The sequence below is a fragment of the Cotesia typhae genome, unplaced genomic scaffold (assembly GCF_013202065.1).
Source record: "Cotesia typhae breed Kobodo isofemale line unplaced genomic scaffold, CoteBio_Ctyphae scaffold_152, whole genome shotgun sequence".
NCBI lineage: Eukaryota > Metazoa > Arthropoda > Insecta > Hymenoptera > Braconidae > Cotesia > Cotesia typhae.
This window is the reverse complement of record NW_027423776.1, coordinates 4,103,688-4,126,025: the sequence shown is the minus strand read 5'-3', so window position 1 is coordinate 4,126,025 and position 22,338 is coordinate 4,103,688. Positions and strand designations below refer to the sequence as shown.

General features: G+C 25.7%; 1 protein-coding gene across 12 annotated transcripts in view; it reads right to left on the bottom strand.

Annotated features, from left to right (window-relative positions):
- Nucleotides 1-392: 392 nt before the first annotated feature.
- Nucleotides 393-22,338, bottom strand: part of Ttk (zinc finger and BTB domain-containing protein ttk) — a 34,637-nt gene continuing 12,691 nt past the window's right edge. For 10 of the 12 annotated variants that reach the window (XM_074256817.1, XM_074256825.1, XM_074256822.1 and 7 more), the window contains 5 exons: nucleotides 21,714-22,118; nucleotides 20,635-21,340; nucleotides 2,680-3,071; nucleotides 1,520-1,807; nucleotides 393-1,378 (listed from right to left, as the gene is read on the bottom strand). In XM_074256817.1, the coding sequence (XP_074112918.1) occupies nucleotides 1,226-1,378; nucleotides 1,520-1,807; nucleotides 2,680-3,071; nucleotides 20,635-21,340; nucleotides 21,714-21,932 (1,758 nt within the window). In that variant the 5' untranslated portion in view covers nucleotides 21,933-22,118 and the 3' untranslated portion in view covers nucleotides 393-1,225. Of the gene's footprint in view, nucleotides 1,379-1,519; nucleotides 1,808-2,679; nucleotides 3,072-3,504; nucleotides 7,352-9,585; nucleotides 16,722-20,634; nucleotides 21,341-21,713; nucleotides 22,119-22,338 lie in introns of those variants that run through there. The other 2 variants (XM_074256827.1, XM_074256828.1) reach the window with 2 other exon arrangements.

Below are 22,338 nucleotides of genomic sequence, written 5' to 3'. Positions count from 1 at the left end.
GATATTAACTATCTACATTTTAACATTACATTATTATTTACATAATTGAGGTGCTGGGTGATGAGCTTTAGGAATATGTACCTCACATATCTTCAATCATCTTCAGTTTTTAAATGCAAGACAACTCAATAAAAGTATCAAGTATTTTTCTATTCAATAAAATTTACAATTAAAAATATAGCTCATTATTTTTCTCCCAGATTGATTAAAAAAAATACTTTCAAACACAGAAACGATGGACAGACTTTGGATTAATTAGCGACTGCTAATTATGAATCATATATATATATATATATATATATATATATATATATATATATATATATATATATATATATATATATATATATATATATATATATATATATATTATATATATTTATATTTGTTATTTAGATTATTAACATTTCCTGCTGTTAATTTCTTTATCATTATCATTATTATTAAAATTAATATTATAATTATAATTACAATTAATATGTTGATTTTTTAAATATTTCTATTCTATCACTTCGAAACATTTAATTGGTGTTTTGATCATATTTATCTATTACTTTTTGAAAGTAATATGAATGAAAGACTAATTAAAAAATAAACTATGACGACGTGCATAAGAAGACTTGTTCCGAAATGTACTTTGAGCAATTGCCTCACAAATTAGTAAGCAATTAAACTATAAATACATATGTAGGTACTTTTGAATTCTATTATTAATTTCAAGTTTTTTTTTTTTTTTTTTTGGCACTGAATTATAATTTTTGAATTCGCAATAATGCGAGTTTTTTTTTTTAATATTATAATATTATATCGCTTCTTTAAAGTTATAAAGACATAAATTCCAAAGACAAGGTAAACTATCTTGATTTTAAAATAACTTTCTTCTTTACAATTATTGATAAAATATTATGAAGAATATAATATGTAAATTATTGAATTAAAAGAATAATATTTGTTAATTTTTTGTCTTCTCTAATTTTTACCTTTGTTTTTACAGATGCGATAAATATAAACTAATTTAATTTTAAAATTATTTACAAATGCATGCACGCAAATATTTAATACTTAATTTATGCTAAAGAGTTTGTAGAAATCAACTCTATAAGTTGATTTATAGAGAAATATTCGTACCCGATTTTAAAAATTAGTATTAACATTTATAATTTTAAATCTTAAACACCAAAGAAGACTTAATTTTGGCACATCGTAATAATCATTTGGCTTAATTTTAGCTATTCATAACTGTTGTCCTTCTAGAGTAACCGCGCCTTGTAACAGTTTCACCCTGAGCTTCGCATTCTCTCTTCACTCTATCAATTATATCAGCAACTAATTTTTCTTCTTTTTCTCTTTGCTGCTCCCAATCAGGTCCTTTTCCAATCTGAAATAAAAAAAAAATTAAATTAATTATTTAGTCAATAAAATAATTAAAACAATAAAAAATACATAAAAAAATAAAAAATGAATAAAAAAATAAAAAATAAATAAAAAAATAAAAAATAGTAAAAGAAGAAATACAAACATCAGAAGCTCTCCTCGTTTTTTTGTTGACAGGTTCCTCCCGATTTTCATCGTTTTCATTGTTGTCGTTATCAGACGAGTGTCTGGAGCTTAGATGACCAATGTACCCCTTCCTCGACTTGAAGTACGCATTGCAACTGTGACACTTGAAAAGCGGCGCAGGCTGTGTTACTTGAGTAGACACGTGGAGTTTGTACTTATGCCGATACCACCTCGTTCTTGATGGCAAGACTTCTCCGCACCACTTGCAGATTACTGAGCCATCGTTCTGGATCATGTATTCCAGTAGCTTGTAAAATAACGCAATTTTTTATGATGATGAACTATATTCATCTCACAAATAAATTTATAAGTATCGGGTGTATTTTGGCACTTCAGTTTTTTTTTATTCTTCTTTATTTGAAGTTTTTTTTTTTTACATATGTGAGTATTAGTATAATTATAATTAGTAATTAAATTTAAAGTAAAATAAAAGTAACTTAGTTTAAAATTAAAATTTAAATAATAATAAATTCGGATATTGAAAAAATTAAGTGTCTTTAAAAACAAAGAAAAGATTTTTTTAATTAAACCATAAATTGTATTTTTTAAAATAAATTTTTATTTAACATTTTAAATTAAATTATATTCAATTCTAAAAAATAAATTAAATAATAAATCGGTTATCTAATTTCAAAATACAGTAACTAATTTTTAGAAATTTTTCTTCATTTTTCATGACATTAAATTTAACTGTTACTTCACAATTGTTTTAATTTTTTTTTAATAAATAAATTATTAAAAAAATGGTAGAAATTTTAATAAATTAAAAATGCAATTTTTTAGAAATAATTTTTTTGATAAATAAAATTAAAAAATTATTAAGTGACAGCTAACTTTAATGTCATTAATTTTTCTTATTAAAAAAAAGTTTGCCTGCCAAATTGATGAAAAATTTGATTTATAAATAGAAAATATTTGAATATAAATATTTAAAAAAAAATACTTGAAATTAAAATCTAAAAGTTATAAAAAAAAGCAGCAATATTAAAAAAAATAAAGTCTAAAAATTTTGCAATTACTGTATTTTAAAATTGAGCAGCTGAAATATTGCTAATAAAAATTCTAAATTCGACAATATTTTAATTTAATACGTTTCAGGCGGGTACAAGAAAAACCAACCTGTTTCCTAACTTCTGGCTCAGTATCACTCGGAGTTTCCGATTTTGGAACAAGAAGATCTTGATTACGCTCATCATCTTCATGATCGGTAGTAAGAAAATGAATCCCGCTAACCATCCGCTCAGTTTTGATATAATTGCTATTAGTAAGTGATTCTATACCGCGACTATCACCGCCTTCTAGTTCCTCATCATCAATATCTTCATTGTCGCAATTTCCGGCACCAGCGCATTCACCGTTACCGTTACCACTGTCGTCGATAACCATCGCCGTGGAAGTCGTTGTGGTGATAACTGTGTCATTAATTACTCCAGGAGACAACGACTCTCGTCTCGACGGCAGCGTGCAAATTTCGAAGGTGATATCTGTTGGTAAGTTTGGTAACAGGTAGTCTGGAATTAAACCGGTATTACTGATTAATTTTGTTATTATTGTTAATTGTAATTTTAAATAATAATTATTGGGTAAAATTAGTTTTAAAAAATCAAGCAAAGGTTTTGTTAATTTTATTAACAATCAACTAAATCTTTAATTATTTATTATATTTATTTATTTATTTATTACTTTTTGTTAATTAAATCAAAGTGTGCTCGTACATAAAACGCTCGCGGTCGGGTAGACTATTGCAATGTATATCACAAAAAGTTACAATGATTACAACAATTATTATTTATAAATAAAAAACAAATTAACATATTATTATTTATTGAAGTTAATTGGTTAATTAATTAATAAACTTTTTTTTAGATTAGATGCATCTCCCCACCGCAGGCACCAAGGCATTACAAGGCACATTTTGCTGTTTTAAATTAATTATAATCAACGAAGAATTATTTAGTTATTTATTTATTTATTAAAATTTACGAGTCCATCTATACCAATGGTAAATATACAACATAAAATAACAAAATATAATATATATTTTATTATAAATTTATAAATATAGATAATATAATTTGTTGTTACATTTGTCCTATATATGCACTTTTACGATAGACTGCTGGCTATATAATTTATTAATTAATAATTATTGCGACTGCGGTGATTGTAATTTGTGCGTATTTTATTTTATATTTTTTTTTTAATAATATTGTTGCGTCTCTATATAATTTATTTTTTAACAATGGAAGAAGTAGATCCAAATATTTATAATTTTTTATAAACAATAATATACATAGTGCACTCGGAAATGTTTTATACATGTACTAGTTAAATATTTTTAAAAATAACATTATAATTTTGATCAATTTTATTACAATTTGTTGATAAAACAAATATAAATTTTTTTCTCTTTTAAATGAATACTGACATTTATAATTAACCATCATATAAATTTCTTTATAGTTATATTTAAATTACATTAAATTCAAGGATACTCAAAAATATATAATTACATTTTTCGTTAATTTCAATATTAAAAATTAAATCATTGAATACCAATTTCAAGAACAGTATATAAAAAAATAAATTTGAATATTAAATAAGAGCTTAAACACATCCGAATGCAATTGAATAATTGAAGTAAAATTATTCACATGTACTTTTGAATTATTTTAATTACACAACTTAGTCTTTATGTATAATCCCTATGAGTGTAATATTTAAGAACAACAAGAATTACAATTACACTCTTACAATCACTATACATATTTTTTGTATATCAACGTTTAATAAAATATTTTCATCGTTTACATAATAAATTGTTATTATTAATTTGTGTTTCTAAGTGCTATTTATAATAATTATTGTTTTCCTTCACTTTATTTAAAAACTCTCTTAACGTGTAAGTGCGCATTTTTTTTTTTTATTTTTGTCATTTTTTATTTGTAACAAAGCTTTTGACGCTTATACCCGACTTTACTAACCCGATGTTATTTATATTTTTCTTTAAATAGTAATAAGTAAAATATTTAATTTTCACGATCGATAATCGCAGATATATATTTTTTTATAATTGTATATTTATTTATATATATTTAAAAATTATAATAATAATATTTATAGAATATAAAGATAAAATAGAAACGCAATGAAATCCATAAGGAATTAAAGAAAGTGCAACGTGTGAAATTGAATAAAATTATAAGGAGATTAACACATTCAATTATTCGCTTACTGAACTAATTAATTTGTGTCGCTTACAAAAAAAGATATCCTCAATTTTCCTCTTCTTTATCATTACAATCACAATTTGTAATTATTTTCTTTTATAATAATAATAGATATATTTTATTAAAACGTAATAATTGACAATTAGGAAGTTATTTTGTCTAGAGACGCTCGCATGGACGAAGATTCCTAAATAATACATTTTTCAGTAGATATATATATATATATATATATATATATATATATATATATATAAAATAAAAAAAATTATTGTTATTAATCATTATATATAGATATTTTCAATTTATTTATATTTATCTATTTATAGGTAATTACATATTATTTCGGGCTTAGAATATAAATAGGAAGACATATTCAGGTTGTGTATTTTTTCTTCCTGGTATGCTGGATTTTGGAAGACGTCTAAAATCTAATTTGTTTTTATCAGAAATTCTTACATCTAAAAGATAACATATCTATAGAAAAATTTCAAGTTTAAAATTGTATCACTTAAAAATTTTTTTAACTGTAACAATTTTTTTTTTTTTTTTAATAACAGCCCATTATACCTAAAATTTCTTAATTACTTTTTTCTTTTTATAAAAAAATGTCGATTGTCACATGCGTGCGTCTTATATTGCCTTAAGTATCAATAACTTATAACAAATTTGCTTTTATGAATTGCTAATGTTAATTATATACTAATACAATAATAATAATAATAATAATAATAATAATAATAATAATAATAATAATAATGATAATAAAAATGAGGAAAGTAAATAGAAACAGTAACAATAAAAAATATTAATAACTAATATAATGCTTATCAGTTGATAAGTGCACCACTAATTAACTAAGAAAAATAATAGTAATAATGATAATAATTAATATATTTGTGCGAGAAAGCACTCATCTATAATACAGTGTACTGAACAAAACTATACAGAATACCACGAATACTGCTGGGCAGTACGAAACGCAAAATGAAACCATTCTCGTCATTGTTATATTAATAAATTTTATAACTCTTTACTCATTTAGCAATTATAATTATAGTATTATTGATAATAATAATAATAATAATAATAATAATAGTAATAATAATAATAAATGAAAATAATAAACATCATTTCGACACTTATTTTGCAAGAACGAATCAGCTAACGTCAGCAAACGTTTCGCACCATTGGAATTCGTTTTTAAACCGGGAAAGACTGAAGATTAAAAAAAAATATTAATATAAATATATATTAGTGTAAATTATTTGCCTCTTTAATTAATTTTACTTCTAATCATAATTGTCATAATAATAATAATAATAATAATAATAATAATAATAAAAATGATAATGTTATTAATGATTATAACAAATGTGAATTAAAGAATAAAGAAGAAAAAGAAATTGATTGATAAAACCGAATTAGATTAGAGAAAAAAAAATAAAAATAAAACGACCGATAAATCGTATCGCGAAATCACTTGGTCAAATTAACGATATGTATAATAATATAAAGTTATTAATTTTGAAAAGTCGTATAACTTATTAAATATAAATCTCTACTATAATTAATTACACTTAGCTATATTGCTTTTTTTAATTATTTAATTGATATTAATACACGTTAACAATCTAACGAAAATATAAGGTATTAGAGATACCTACTTGAAGCGAATAATTAATTTATTTATTTGTTAAACTTGTTGTTTAATTACTCTACCAATACTCGTATCTTTCCTTGCTTAAATATTTAATTATACAGAATTTAATAAACCAGTGATCATTTTTATTTAAATGATGAATTGACACACTAAGGCGGCAAGAAGAAACCAAAAGGCACCACGCAATCCTTGGGCATGAAACAATCGTGGACTGTTTTCATGTGGTTCTTCATTTTGTCGGGACGGGAAAATTCTTTGCCACAAACTGGACAAGGGAATACCTTCCGCTGGTGTCCCTCGTGGTAGAGGAATGCATGTCGCTGGAAGCTGTACTTGTTTTTGAAGGTCTTCTGTATGTCTAGTTTTGCGCATTCAGTACACTGATAGACGCCCTCGGATATCGAGGCATAGCGGAAGAGATTTAGACCACGGACAGACATTTCTGTCAATTGTTCAGCGGGGTCCTGAGATTGGGACGTCGCTCTTCGTCGCATACGACGTTTCGGCACTTGACGGCCTGTTGGAGCTGACATTACACCCAGAGCGCTGTTGTTATTGTTGTTGTTGTTGTTGTTGTTGTTCCCGGTATTGGAAGCGCTGGTTTCAGATGGGCTCTGGTTTGTTTGACCAGCTCTGCTTGCTGGAGATGCCGAAGCACTGCGGGCTGACGTTGTCGTCGGGGTCGTTGTCGTGGTCGTGGCTGTGGTTATTGTCGTCATTGTGTTCAGGTTCAAAGATGTTACTCCGGAGGTCGTCGTCGGTGTGCTTGACGGCGTCGACGGGGTCGTTGGAGTCGTCCGCGATGAATCCATTGTTGATGATAATGGCGAGCTTGTTCTGCCGTTCAATGAATCGCGACTCCGTGATTTGTCGGCATTCGATTCCGACTTTGATGAGTACTCTGAAAAATTATTTTTAAATTAGTAATTTTTTCATTTTTTTTATTTTAATATTTCATGCATTTTTTTTTTTTTTTTTTTAAATAAAATAATGTATCAATTAAATACAAATTTTTTATGATGTTGAAATTAAAATTTGAGAATTTTTATAACTAAATTAATGAAAAAAAAAAAAAAAAACTAATGAAAATTCTACATGTAAAAATTAAAAAATAATTCTACTGAGAATTTTGAAAAATATTTTTATACAATAAATTAATTTGTTATAAAAATTCTAAAATTTAAAAAATTTTTGCATATTTCAGTATCATAATTTTTCAAGTTTAAATTATAAATAGAACATTTCATGAAATTAAAAAATTGAAATTCACTCTTAAAAATAAAAAAATACAAAATTGATCGAAAAAATTTCATAAAAAATTAAAATAAATTATTTACTAAAAGTTTCAATTAAAAAATTGAACTTTAAAAAAAAAAATTATAATTATATGACAAAAAAGGAATAAAGGAGTGCATGAGTATAAAAAATAAATAAAAAAAAAGACATAAAATAAAATTATACCATTTTAATAATTGCGCGACAACGTTTATAATTATAATAATATAAATATATGTATGTAAAGATATATTTATATTTTATTCATGCGTATGAATAGTTTCGTGATATTCAATATATATTTAACAACACGTATAAACGGCCGCATAATAATATAATAAAATCATAGCACAATATATCTACAAACAAAAAAATAATAATCATAATAAATCATACAATTATAGCGTACTTTGAAAATAATTACGAGTATTTTGACTCCGAAGAATCTCTCGTTAACTTAAATAAACCTTTAAACTTAAAAGTCTTTACAACGAAAAATTAATCTATTGAATTTGAATTACAGGTAAATTAATATATAAAAAAAAAGAATATTCTTTTAATAATATTAAATCAAAAGATTAATTTATCGATGCCCTTACTTTGTTTTTAAATATAATAATAATAATAATATAGCTGAAAAACATAAATAAAATTTTAAAGAATCCTTGAGGACTAGCAAGACGATAATTTTTAATGCAATTTGTACTGGCCCCCTTTCATCTAATTTAGTAAATAATAAACGTCTTTATATTTGTACTGTATTATTTCATGGCCACAGGTTCACAATTAACATATATTAATTAATATATTTATTATATTTATATTACACGTAACCTACACTTAGATTTTAATTTAAAACTTTCTTTATAATTATTTATTTTTTAACTCAGCCGCAAGAATTCAGATGACTTAGATTTTTTGCCGGCTGAGTTTTTTTTTTTTCGCCAAGCTTTTCGTCCTCAAGTATTCCCACAATATATAATAATTAAAAAAAAAGTGTTTTACTTAAACAAATCATAAATTAACAACCATTACGCAACATGCAAAACAAAATTCGTAATTGTAAACTTTTCAATAATTATAATTACGCTACATAATTTTATGGGTAATGATAATAATAAAATATAAGAACAAAAATTCAAAATCTTAAAACTACTATTTCATTTTTTTCAACAAACGTCTCGTAAATTTTAAATTGTTTAAAAAAATTAAAAAAAAAAAAAAAAAAAAAAAAAAAATTAATAATCTCTTAATAAAAGTTCTAGAAAATTTCAAGACGAGTAATTGAAAAAAATTAATTAAAACATAATTTTTGGCTAAAGCAACTCTGTGCTTTTAATTACGAGTTATTTATTATATTTAATTATCCAAAAATTATGTTATCAATTTGAAATAATTAATAGATAAATAAAATAAATAAATCTGAGGAATCAGTCGGAGTGTGAAGAGTGAATGTCAGAAAACAAAAAAATATGAATCTAATTTTTGACATAAATAAAAATGTGCGAGTGTACTGCGGACAAAATAAATAGATATGTAAAATTGATAAAAAATTTTGTCCGGGGTACATTACAACCGCTACAAAACATAACTACCTCAAACAAAATATAAATTAAAAAAAAAAAAAAAAACATTCTACTGAACAAATGATGACATTTTTGGTGATACATGATTGTAATTACCTTAGCCGTTTATTTCAGTGGGATTAGTAGTCATCTTTATCTTGGTTTGTTGATATGAATGATTTAAAAATAATTTTTTTGATTGAATTATAATAAATAATTATAATATTAATATAAATATTAATTACATGGCAATGGAGGTAAGTATAAAAAAAAATTATTTTATACTACAAATATATAAATGATAAATTTAATATTTAAAACCTTTTATTTTAAATTTGAATTCTCTTTCACACTTTTTATTGCTGCACGTATTTGAACTTCTATTATCAGTATCAGGATAATAAATAAAATAATAATGATTAACAGAAAGTACAATAACCATGTAACATGTGAGTAACAATATTTTAAAACGTGCACTTATTATTTTATGCTATGCTTAGTTGTTTTATTTAATAATTAACTGCTGATGCATTTATGAGTTGGCACACGATAATTATTATTTCTTCTTGTATACAATACAGTAATCAGTTAATAAATAATCAGCAGGTTAATAATAAATAATTTTAAAGGAAATTGGTATTGTGCTACAAGTACAATAGTAATAATAATAATAATGATAATAGTTAATGATAATAATGACAATAACAAAAAACATTGATTTGGAGAAAATAAATAAATTGTCGGGTTAATCGTGCTGATGAACGGTAAGAGTGCTTTGCCTACAAATAACAACATTTTATTATTTATTTATTAATTAATATTTAATTAATTCTGTTACTTCATTATAAACTTCTGAACACCGTTCTTTTTCAAATTTAAATAATTATTATTATCGATAGTCATAGTTTATAGTCAAACAATTAGTGCATATAAAATATACTAATTTTACCTGCAGCGTCAGAAAAGACATTAATTAAGATCTAAAAAAGTTTTTCTATAAAATTTTATGTATAACGTTTATTATTTTTTTTTTTTTTTTTTCTTTTATTTTCACTCATTATTTTTGCTCTTACTTTTTTATTTTATTTATTCTCCATTAAACGTCACAAGGTCTCACTTATTTGGCACTAGCAGGCCGCGAAGGCCAATTTTCACACCCGCGGATGAGAAAATGATTTTTTTTTTTTTTTTTCGATAACAATTTATTAAAAATTTTTTTTTTCTTTCATTAAAAAGGCACCGAACCGGGGATTTAAATTTTTTCTAAACTATTTTAGATCCCACTGAAATACAATTTAATTTTTATTTTTATAAATTTTTCAACATTTTTTTAAACTCGTTAATCATCCGCAATTTTTTTCACAACATTTATAAATAATAAGTCAAAAACTCGAGCGTAAAAATTCGTTTTTCTGACGCATAAGATTTAATTATTTCTTTCTTTCATTTTCTCATTCATTGCGACGACATTGATATTTATTTATTATTTATAATTATCAACTAGCGCTAAAATATAATCAATATAACTTTTGTTTCACATATAATATATAATAATAATAATTAATCATAATAATAATAATATAATAGCAATAATAATCAATAATAATTAACAAAATTATGTGTGTACTTTAGTATCAACGCGTATGCGCAATTAAATGTAACCTGTGTGAGTAAATGTATTTTTTTGAGATAATAATTATGTTTTCTGTAATTTGTAATAATATTTTTGATAAGATAATAAACTATGATTTTTAAAAATTATTATTATTATTATTTTAATTTTTCAATTTAATATATATATATATATGTGTATACACATAATCATATAATCATATAATAATATATATATTAAAATCTATCTGATAGTACAGTCTGCTTTTTAAGCCTCGTAATTTATTTTCTCTCTTACTTTCTCTCAATTTTTTTTTCATTTATAAATTTATTTTCATAATCAACTCATTTTCTCTCACGCATATAAGATTGACATTGCTTAGCAGTAATATGCATATATCAATGAGCTTTTTTTTTTTTTAATAAATCATAAATCATTATTATTGACTGTGTTTCCTCCTTTTCAAAACATAATTTTTTTTTCTTAAAATTTCACCACCGACACGACGCTTTCAGAGTCATATCTAAATATATATAAGATTTTTTAAATTTATATATTTAATATTTAATATATGTTTATGATTTACCAATTTCTTACACTCTAATAAATCGGACAGTGCTAGCCTAAATCATAAAAAAACAAAAACCGAAAATGAATTTAGTATGTGAATTAAAAAAAAAAAAAAATCACTCGTTTAAATTCTGATACTAATTATTGTAATATATATTTTTTAAAATGCCTCATATTCAAATAATTAATCATTGAATTAATTATTAACTGTTAATGATTCATCCATTCTATTCATCATTTCATTTCTTTTCTCTGTCTAAAAATTGAGTTAGTCTTAGTCTCTCAGTGATTATCATATGAAATATGTGTACATATGTATGTTTGTTGTTTTATTTTCCGTTTTGTTTTTAGTTAATATTCTTTGTCTATAATTATTTAGCTCTTTATATTTATTTATTCATAATTCATAACTTTTGTTTTTATTTATTAGTATTTTATTTTTTTTTTTCTTCTAACGTTAAAACTTGTTTAGCGTAATTTGTCTATAAAGACGATAAGCTGTCTAGCCGCCGCTGTCACATCGATATTTTATTTATTTTTATAATAGTATATTTTTAATTTAGATATATAACAATATATATTATTACAATAGTAATATAGACGCGCCCAATGACACAAAAAACCAAATAAAAGTCATAAAAATTAATTAAATTACATTAAATGTATTTAATTATAAAAAAAAAAAAGTTATATATAATAAAAATCAATTAGTCATTATTTATAATATTAATAAATCAAAATAAAACAAACAAAATAAACAGTTGCCGCTATATATTACGGGAGAACGGACCGCGTAGCCTCCTTAAGACTAATTATTTTAACCCACTTTGTTAATTATTTATAATAATAATCATAATCAAATCAGCAATTGTCAATAATTCATAAAATAAATCAAAAGTAAGAAAAATTGAATAATGATAAATAACAAGCCAGTTTCTAGTCTACAAGCGTTTTGAACACACTTTGTATCTCAATTACATTTTTAAGTATTTCTAAATTCATTTTCTCTTGGTCCATTATAAAAATTTCAAAATGTATCATAAATAGTCTTGTATCTTTTTTTTTTCTTTTAACAATTGTACATTGCGTAATTTTGCTCATAAATATTGGAAGAAAAAAAATTATACTGGCCGTATAGTTTAGAATAGAATATTCATCACACGATCGTCGACTGATTGGGTTGAATTATTAATTTATAAATTGCATGACATTATTAATTATTAAATATTAATAGTATCGATAAACTAGGCATTTGGTCGTTATTTAACAGTATTATAAATCGCGACCCTCTCCCTTCTACAAATATATATAATATATCGTTAACAATATACTATTACATAATAATAGCAGTACTTAATAATAAACTGTCATTGATAATAATCAATAATAATAATTAATCATTTTTGTTTATTATTATAATCATCATCATTATTTAATAATAAAAATAATAGTATAGCCTCTAGTCGTTTTAAATCTATGCCCAAGTAGTCAAAAATTTTTTTTTTTTATTAAACTTTTTATTTTTTATAAATGAACTTGTTCGCCACCTCTAGTCGCATCGTTTAGTAGATATTAATTATTATTATTGTGTAAATAATAGTAATTATTGTTTTTTTTTGTTTTCAACAAGCATTAAGCTGTTTTTTTTTTTTTTTGTCACAACGATTATCACACGAATTCGAGGTGAGAGATATAAAGTGTAAGGTGCAAAATATAGTAATCTACAATAGTGCTGTTTTTTTGCAACTGTAAGCCTATTAAACCTTCGCCGATAGCCGTAGCCTTGTATTCGCTTTATAGAAAAAAATTACGGTCAACAATTGTTATTATTTTTTATTAACTTTGATTGTTTTATCTCACTTTTATTTTGAATTCGGTAAATTCACAATACAAGTCTCGTTAGCAATACCAATTTTAATTTATTAATTATTCTGATTCATATATTTTATTTTTATTTAATATAATTATTTAAATACTATATATTTATGTATTGAGACAAAAATGTGTAATAAATTACTCTAACAATATATGTGTATAATTTTTTAACAAATTTAAATGTTTAATTTAACGTTTAAGTTACTAAACACAACAAAATAATTGCACATTCTAAGGCATTTATTATCCTTGATTATTATCGCAATATAAATTCAAATTTAATCACCTACTTTTGTTTGTATTTGGCAACGTCATTTTAATAATTAACCGGACTATTGAATATATTTTATCTACACGACTAATTATAATCGTTTGTATTGTATTTTTTTTTTTTTTTTTTTTTTTTTTTTTATGTACAATTACTTTTTATAAATTTATAGTAGTCTGTTCAGTTTAAAAACTCGCTACATTATTTAATTTTAAAATACATAAAAATGTTTACAATAATAATGGCAACTATTTACCGCAAACGAGATCGAACTTTACAATTTATAGTTTATAAATTTACTAAATAAAAATAATAATAAATATTGTACTTTAATAATGGGCTTCGGCTTTCAGGCTCCGGCTCGGCACACGGAATATTAAGTTTTACTACTATAAAAGGTGCCTTCAGTCTATCCAATGTCAGTACTATCTTGTATTTGGTGTCGTTAAAAACCGTCCCACTGCAGCAGTCTTTCAAAAATTGCATATCCCGTTATTTATTACATTTTACGTTTGCATTTATTATTTATTATTATTCATTATACTCGATATAATCAAATTGATCCATCATATTATATTAACTTTAATTATTTACTCATTAATATATATATATAGATTTATATTTTACTTTATTAATATTTTGATTGCGCAAAAAAACATTTTATTATTATTATTATTATCCACCTGTCCCACTCAGACTAAATAAATCTACGATATAACAATCAAGTGATAATAAAATCAGACTTGACAGCTCGACGATAAAACGGCTCAACAATGCGGCGAACGGTCGAATATGTGTCTCTCGTACATATATTGCATTTACTCAGTCTACGTGGTTTCCTTATTATATTCTTTATGAGTACTTGTCAATATGTTAATCTTTACTCATAACTATTACTGTTATTGTTTTGCTTTGTTTTTTTTTTTTTTTTGACATTTTTCAATTTTTTACGTGTTAATTTTAGTGTAATGTTGATATTCAAGTTTTATTTATTTATTTATTTGTTTGGATATGTGTTTAATATTTAATGTAATGGGATGCGTGTTCGATAGCACAATAGTGTGCAATTAATGTACTTAGGTACTTAATCGTATGCAATATTTGATTTTTTGTTAACAGTCCATTCGCGCGGTATTGTAAAGTAAAAACTAGCCACATAGATTTTAAATCTTTCTTCATTTAATTATTCAAAATTTTTAATAACTTTTTTGCCAATTTAGATTTTTAACTTTCTCAATAACCATTACTTTTTATATATATATATATATTTTTTTTTTTTTTTTTTTTTTTTTATTACAATCGATTTATCTAGACCGCAACTTAAAAAAGTTGTGGTCACGTTTATTTTATTTTACCATTTTTTTATTTAATTAAATTTTTCATATAAATTCTTTGCAAGTAATAACGTATTCTTTTGTATATATTATCCGCAACTCCCATGTTTTTATTGCGTGGGAGATTAAAGCGGTAAAGCTCGTTTATTTTGTAAATTAATGCCCGCGTTGGCTTGTTTTTTTTTATCATCAAAATAACAATCACATCTTTATATATATTTTTTATTATTTCTTACTTAATTATTTATTAAACTCTATTATCTATCATCATCCTCGCTTACAGGGAGATTGTCACGTCAACGTTCAATTTCTACTTTCATTTTTTTTTTTCATTTTAAAAATTTTTTTTCTAATCAACAATCTTATTAATTAATAATTGATAAATTTATACTACGTCAAAAAATGAACAGTAAAAAAGGTACAATGATAAATATAGTTTTATAGTAATATTAATATTGGCATAATAAATAATCTCAATAAGAGAATCAATTACTTTTTTGATTATTAAAAATTTTTAAAAAATTAACAATAACGATAAAGAATTATATTTTTTGAAATAACCAACAATTTTTTTTCTTTTTCACCATTTGATTTATTACTTTAAAAGAATCGTGCAATCCCCCCGCGTTTTAATATAAACCACGATCGCATTCTCTACCTAACTATTGGGTTTACTAAATAACTAACTATTTTAAATATTATATATTTATATATATATATATATATATTTTTTTTTTAAATCTGTATTTGACATATTACTTATTATTTGCGGTGGTGCCTGACTGCTATAGCCGCTAGGAGATTTCGTTGGTATATTGTTGGTGTTTTGTATTATTTATTTCTGATTGGCAGCTGCATAAGGTAATGCTTATAATAATGTATAATAATATAACACGATGACGATGATTAATGACGTAAACAATAACAACAACAACAACCTAGATGCTTATGTGTATTAAAAAATACACGATACGCATAATCTCCTTAATTTGTTTTAATTAGCATAATCGATAATATAACATAAATCGAAATCTCCGTCTCTAAAACTCATTAGATATTATTTTAAATAACTTTTACTTCACTTATTTGGCTTTAGTGTAAAAAAAAAAAGAAGTGAGCGATGGCCTACCGCTGTTGGCCCATACTGGAGCTGCCTAAGCTCATGTGTGGCTTTAAACTGTGAATAATCTTAACATGAGCCACCATATTATCCTTACGCGTAAACTCTTTGAAACAAACCGGACACGGGTAGTACTTAACATTGGGTTTGTGCGATGTTACATAGTGGCGACAAAAATTGCTTATGTGGGTGTAAGTGCGATGGCAAACAGTACACCGATAAACGTCGCCCTCTTTAACGCAGAAATCCCGAACAGATCCTTCTGTTCTCTCGCTCTCAACCTTAAAAGATCCCTCGAAGTCGCTTTGGCTAATTTCAGACTCACCGCCGCTGACCAGATTGAATATGGCACTGCTCATTAAGTGGTGCTCTTTGTTCGACACCTTATGCTCAGACTCGGTGTCTGAATTATTCGGGGGTTCTTCTAAATTAGCTGGTCCACTTCCAGATAAACAGTCATTGTTGGTGCCACCACCGGCAGATGCTTTTCCTTGCTGCAAACTCGATGCGCTGTACTCGTTACGAAAGCATCGCTCAAAGTTGATACGTATATGTGCCGGTGATTGACCACCACCATTACCGCTATTATTACCACCGCCGCCGCCACCACCCCCACCAACACCATGACTTCCGTTCGACGACTCCTCCGCGTCTGAAAACGATAAACACTTCTCGTATCACGAATATACATTCTTCTTTTATTGCTACTTCATTTTTCATTTTAATTAATTCATTATTCTAGCGGTACTAATACCGGTTTAATTAATTGACTAAATTAGTACGTCAGAGCATTTTTTTTTTTTTTTTTTAACTTAAAATATTGAAAATTATAAACAAAATAAATAATCTTCAAGTACGTTCAAAGTACTTTGGCTATAAATGCCCTTACCGCAAAAATTTCATCAATCAATCACTAATTAATTAATTAATTAATTTAATTATTATACATATTAATTGTGGGGGGAAGCAAGAGGAAGGGTAGAGCCAGCAAAATAACTAATTCGTCACTGTAAATAAAAATTCGACCGTTGTTTAAAACTTTCATTGAAAATAATAACTTTCTTCAATATTAATATCAATAATTAATTAATAACAATAAAAAAAAAAAAAAAATAACCCTTGTGTGCGCACGCCCGTGTGTCTCGTCAACCCACCCTCACACTGTTATCATTTAAAATTTTCATTACTCCAATTTATATCCAATATATTCAATTACTCGGTTTATCTTTCTCTCTCTCTCGTTTTTTCTCGACTTCCAAACACAAACACTCATATTAAATGGTCTGTTACATTATACACTGCCTTTTGCATTATATTAAATCTTTTATAACAATATCATGCATGCAGAATAAGTTATTATAATAATAATAATTATACAACACAAGAAATCACCCACCAAATGCTAACGGAGTTAAATAAACTCGAGACTCACATGCGTGCACACACACTTGATATTTATTTAATTATTAAATTAAACTTCTTCATTTTATTTTATTTTATTTTATTGTTTCATTTTATTTAGTTGTTTATGTACTTAAATTATTTTAAAAATGTGTATACACAAATCTTATTGTGCCTTGCTTGCACAACCTGCTACTGCACGTCATCATAATCATCAAGTAAAAGTAACACGATGTAGTCATCATCGCAATTACTGTAAAAAAATATCTAAGGATGAATTCACGAGGACGTATTACATATATATATGTAATATATATTTTTTAGACTTTTTTTAACACAAAATAACTAAATAAAATAAAATAAAATAAAATAATTCTATATATTCTCATCGTCCTTGCTTCTCCTTCTCTCCGCGGTTATTAATTATTAACTAAAAACAAGATAGCTTCTTCTTTCGAAAAAAAAAACTCTTTTGTGGTGTTATGTAAATTTATTCTTTGTAATATATTTTTTTTTTATATTTTTAAAAATATTAATAGTACTTTTTTTTTTTTTTTTTTTTTTTTTTTTACGGCTGGCCTTCCCTAGTCCCTCGCTTCCCCGCGCAATATTAAATAAACGACAGATTTCAAAGGTGATTCAATTCTCAACTCACCTGTGTGCAAAAAACAAAAATAATCACGTGTCACTATTTTTCAAAGAATCTTCACAATCTTTGACCACTCTGCTTATTATCAATTGTTATTATTATGAATATTGTTATCATTTTATTCAATTTTATTTAATAAATATATATATGTATGTACATATATAATAATTTTATTTTTTTTAAGTCAAGAAAAAAAATCATATTTACCACTTTTGAATAAAATATATAAATGTATTATTCATTATTATTTATACATATATTTATTTTTTCGGCTAAAACCCTTTTCTCTCTCTCTTTCGCTCTCTCTTTCGCGTTTTACTGCATAATTATAAATTTTTTTTTTTTTTTTAAATATTACTAGTATTATTATTTTTAATATTATTATTGTTGTTATGTAAATAATATGAATTAATAAATAATTTAAAATAAAATACGTAAAAAATTTGTCGTTGGTGGTGGACGTATGACGTACAGACATACTCGCATGTATACATACACTCTTGCACTCATGTACAGAAAGAGAGAGAGAAAGGGAGAGAGAGAAGGCGGAAGCGACGAAACAGTGAACAGAGGCAAGACGCGTCCACCCCCATTGCATGTGTATCGCGTTCGTGTGTGTCAACCATTTTTTAAGACACATTCACACTGTATATTTTATTTCGTAAAATAATAATCCCGTGTGCAGTCTTGCGAAGTTTTTCAACGATTTTAAAATACATATATATTTTTTTATTTTTTTTATTTTTTTTTTTTTTAAAAAAAAAAAGGTCTGTGATACACTTGATTTAATTATTATCTTCATTTCCCTCTACAATTATTGTATTTTATTCATTATTGTTACTTATAATAACAATTATTAACGTTTAAATATTTTAACCAGCGTTTTAAATGTAAGCACCGCTAGCTGGCTCCACCCCCTCTTTTCATCGCAGTGGCCAATGGCAGCGAAGCTTTATTATTATTCTCTAATTATGCAGGGTAAAAATTATAATTATTATAATTTACAACTATTTTATTTTAAAACGTTAATTTTATAATTAATAAAGTAAAAACACAAACAAAACAGTTAATATATATTTAATTTATTAAAATTGATGCAAAGAAATTTGAAATAGAAATTGATTTTTTTTTTTTTTTTTTTTTTTTTTTTAGAATGAAAATTAATTATTTATGAATGTTAATTAATAAAGCAATTAAAATTAAAAAAATTTTTGTTTGTTATTGTTATTTTAAAATAAAATTATTATTATTAATACGCTGCTCATTGGCCGAGCGTGATTAGCCGAGTGTTACATGGGTTTGTGATTTGTCTTATGGACCAGATATATGGTACTGGGATGTGATACTCTTGGTTGGATTCAATGTGTTATCTTCTTTAATTTTTTTAACTCCATTTTTCATTAACTAAACTCTTGATATATAATTATAAAAAAAATAAAAATAAAATAATTAATTACGACAGAAATCTATTAAAAAAAGTTTCAGGAAGTGATAAGTTATTTTTATTTTCTCAATAGTTATTTTGGTAACGTAAAAATTGATTTATTAGTAATTTTAAAAACGGATATGGGGATTTAAAATGAAAATAATAAACAAGAGCTCACTTAAGTCAGTGCAAGCTCGCTTTTACAAAACCGCTTTTAATTTTTAAATAAAAAAAAATTTTTTTTTGTTTCAGATGGATTATCTAATATGCTTGCTACGTCATGCAGAGTATTTAAAAGGGAAGAAATAAATAAATAACTTGAAATCCGTGAAAAACATCGCAAAAATAATCTACGTCAGTGCCTTAATTTTTATCTCAACCTTCTACTTAATTATCTTCATTGCGATTACCTTCGCAATAATAAAATAGAAAACAATTAAATTATATAATAAGAATCTTTATCCGATTGGCGCCTTATATCATCAAATGATTTAAGGATAAAAATGGTTAAATATCTACGATGAAATTTATTAAATAATTATTTCAAGTAGATATAATTATTATAGTTATTCCTGTAAGCAAATCTCAGCAATATACTTATTTATATATTTATGATCAATGATAAACAGAGAGAAGGAAAAGAAGAAAATGAGAATTTCCAAAAGTATCACGGGTCCATTTGACAGGTCCCTCGTCGCGTAAGGCCGTATTACAAGCAATTACAGTTTTTTAAATAAAATCTCAAAAAAAAAAAAAAAATAAAATAAAATATGTATATCAGTATTAATTAACAATTAATAAATAGTATACATAATTAAAAATTACTGATCAGGCTGGCCCGACAGTTGAAGACATTACACGTATAAATAAAATTTTATTAACCAGATAATTAATAATTGTTCCTGTAATAAAACAATAATTTATTAATACTGTTAAATAAAGTTCATTAACACGTAATATCTTGTTGATGTGACAGCCAGCAAAGAAAATAAATAAGATAGAAAAGTAATGAGAGTAATGAGAGTACTGGGCAGTTGTAAAAAAAAAAAAATAAAAAAAAATGAGTAATTGAAAAGAATAAAAACTTACCCTGCGCAGAGGTACTTGGCGTCGGTTCTGGTTCTCGTTTAATCCTAGGCGTCACTGGCTCCGGTGTATCCCGTTCACCATTTTCCATAGGCTCGTCTTTTCTTCCGGTAATAGGACCCGGTGTACCGGATGAGGCCGAGTGATTGCTACCACTGTTATTATTGTTATTAGCGTTGCCGTTACCACCAGCGTCACTCTGAAAGTCGATGCCCATTTTCATTTCCATCATCTCGGGAGAGCCTTGGACAAGATCCGTTGTTGAGCATGATTGCATATCCTGTCCCTCCATCGGCGTATCAGATGAACCACTAAGTTTCCTTGGTCGCCCGCGTTTTCTCTTTGGCGCAGTTAGTGCCGAGCCTAACAGAGGATGACTTGACATATGATGGAATCTCTTCTGTGTAACATGATGATGATGAGACCCAATTTGGTTTATTCTATGTAAATTTGGTGGGGGTGGAGGTACTGTGTTTTGATTTCCAAGTAATGAAGACGTTATGCTTGGTAAATCACATTTATCCTCATTAACTTCGGTTAAACCCTTTATCCTTAGTGACTCGGCTACTCTGAGAAAGGCTGTAAGCCGATCTTGATCAACGCTCACTTCACCGCGGTACATAAAATCCAGGAGACTGCGCATATCCACGTAAGGAACATCCTTCAGAATAACTATTGGATGTTTATCAGGATGCCCTGTAAATAGAGCCTGCAAAAAAAAAAAAAAAAAATATTAATTATTTGTCGACACATAATAAATTAAACTATAAATTTTTTTATTTCGATTTTAAACTAAAATTCCGTCTAAAAGATAAGAGATACGATAAAATTGATAAGGGCCTTTTTTTATACAGAATTTAATTTCCTACAAAAAAAAAATTATTTACTATTTTTTTTATCTTTAATTTTATATTTAAAATTTTTTTAAGTAATATTTTTAATAATTACTCCAAATATAAAATTTTGTCACATTATTACTAGAAAAAAAAATTCCCTTCTAATTTTTTTTATCTCCAAAATTTTACCCGGGATTTAAATTAAAATTTCTACTCAACAATATTAATAAAATAAAAATAGTTCACCTGAAAGTATGGACTGCATGCTGACAGCACCATTTTATGTGCCCTGAGCAACTGGCCCTCAACGGCCAGGGTAACATCAACGAAAGCTTCGTCATGCAGCAGTTGATCAAACACCGAAAGTAGATTGCTCTGATGGTTATTCCATCGCAGACAAAACCTCTGCGACGTCATCGCTTCGCTTCTCAGATCCGCCAGGTTACCGTTAATGTCCGCTAACATCAGATCTCAGATGTGGTTCTTAGTTGCGCGTTGCTGACGCTCTTCCGCGCTGACCACGGCCTTAAACTATTTTTATTGCTTCGTCGTCTTCTACTGCTACTGCTGCTGCGGCTGTTACTCCAAAGTAATTTGCCTTCTGTAATCTTCATCGGCTGCACAAAATATCACGTATTTTTCACTTGTGATCTGGAAATAAAAAATAAAAAAACATGTTTAATAAACTAACTAATAAATAGATAAAATAAAGTAAAATTAATTATCGATAAGCAATCTTAGTAAAAATATTTCATCTTTAAAAATTTCCTTATTCATTATCATTATATTTATTTAAAACGCAGAAACACGTGGGCGCCTTCAGGCACATAAACAACAATAAAACGTAGTTTTATAGATTATCATTATTATA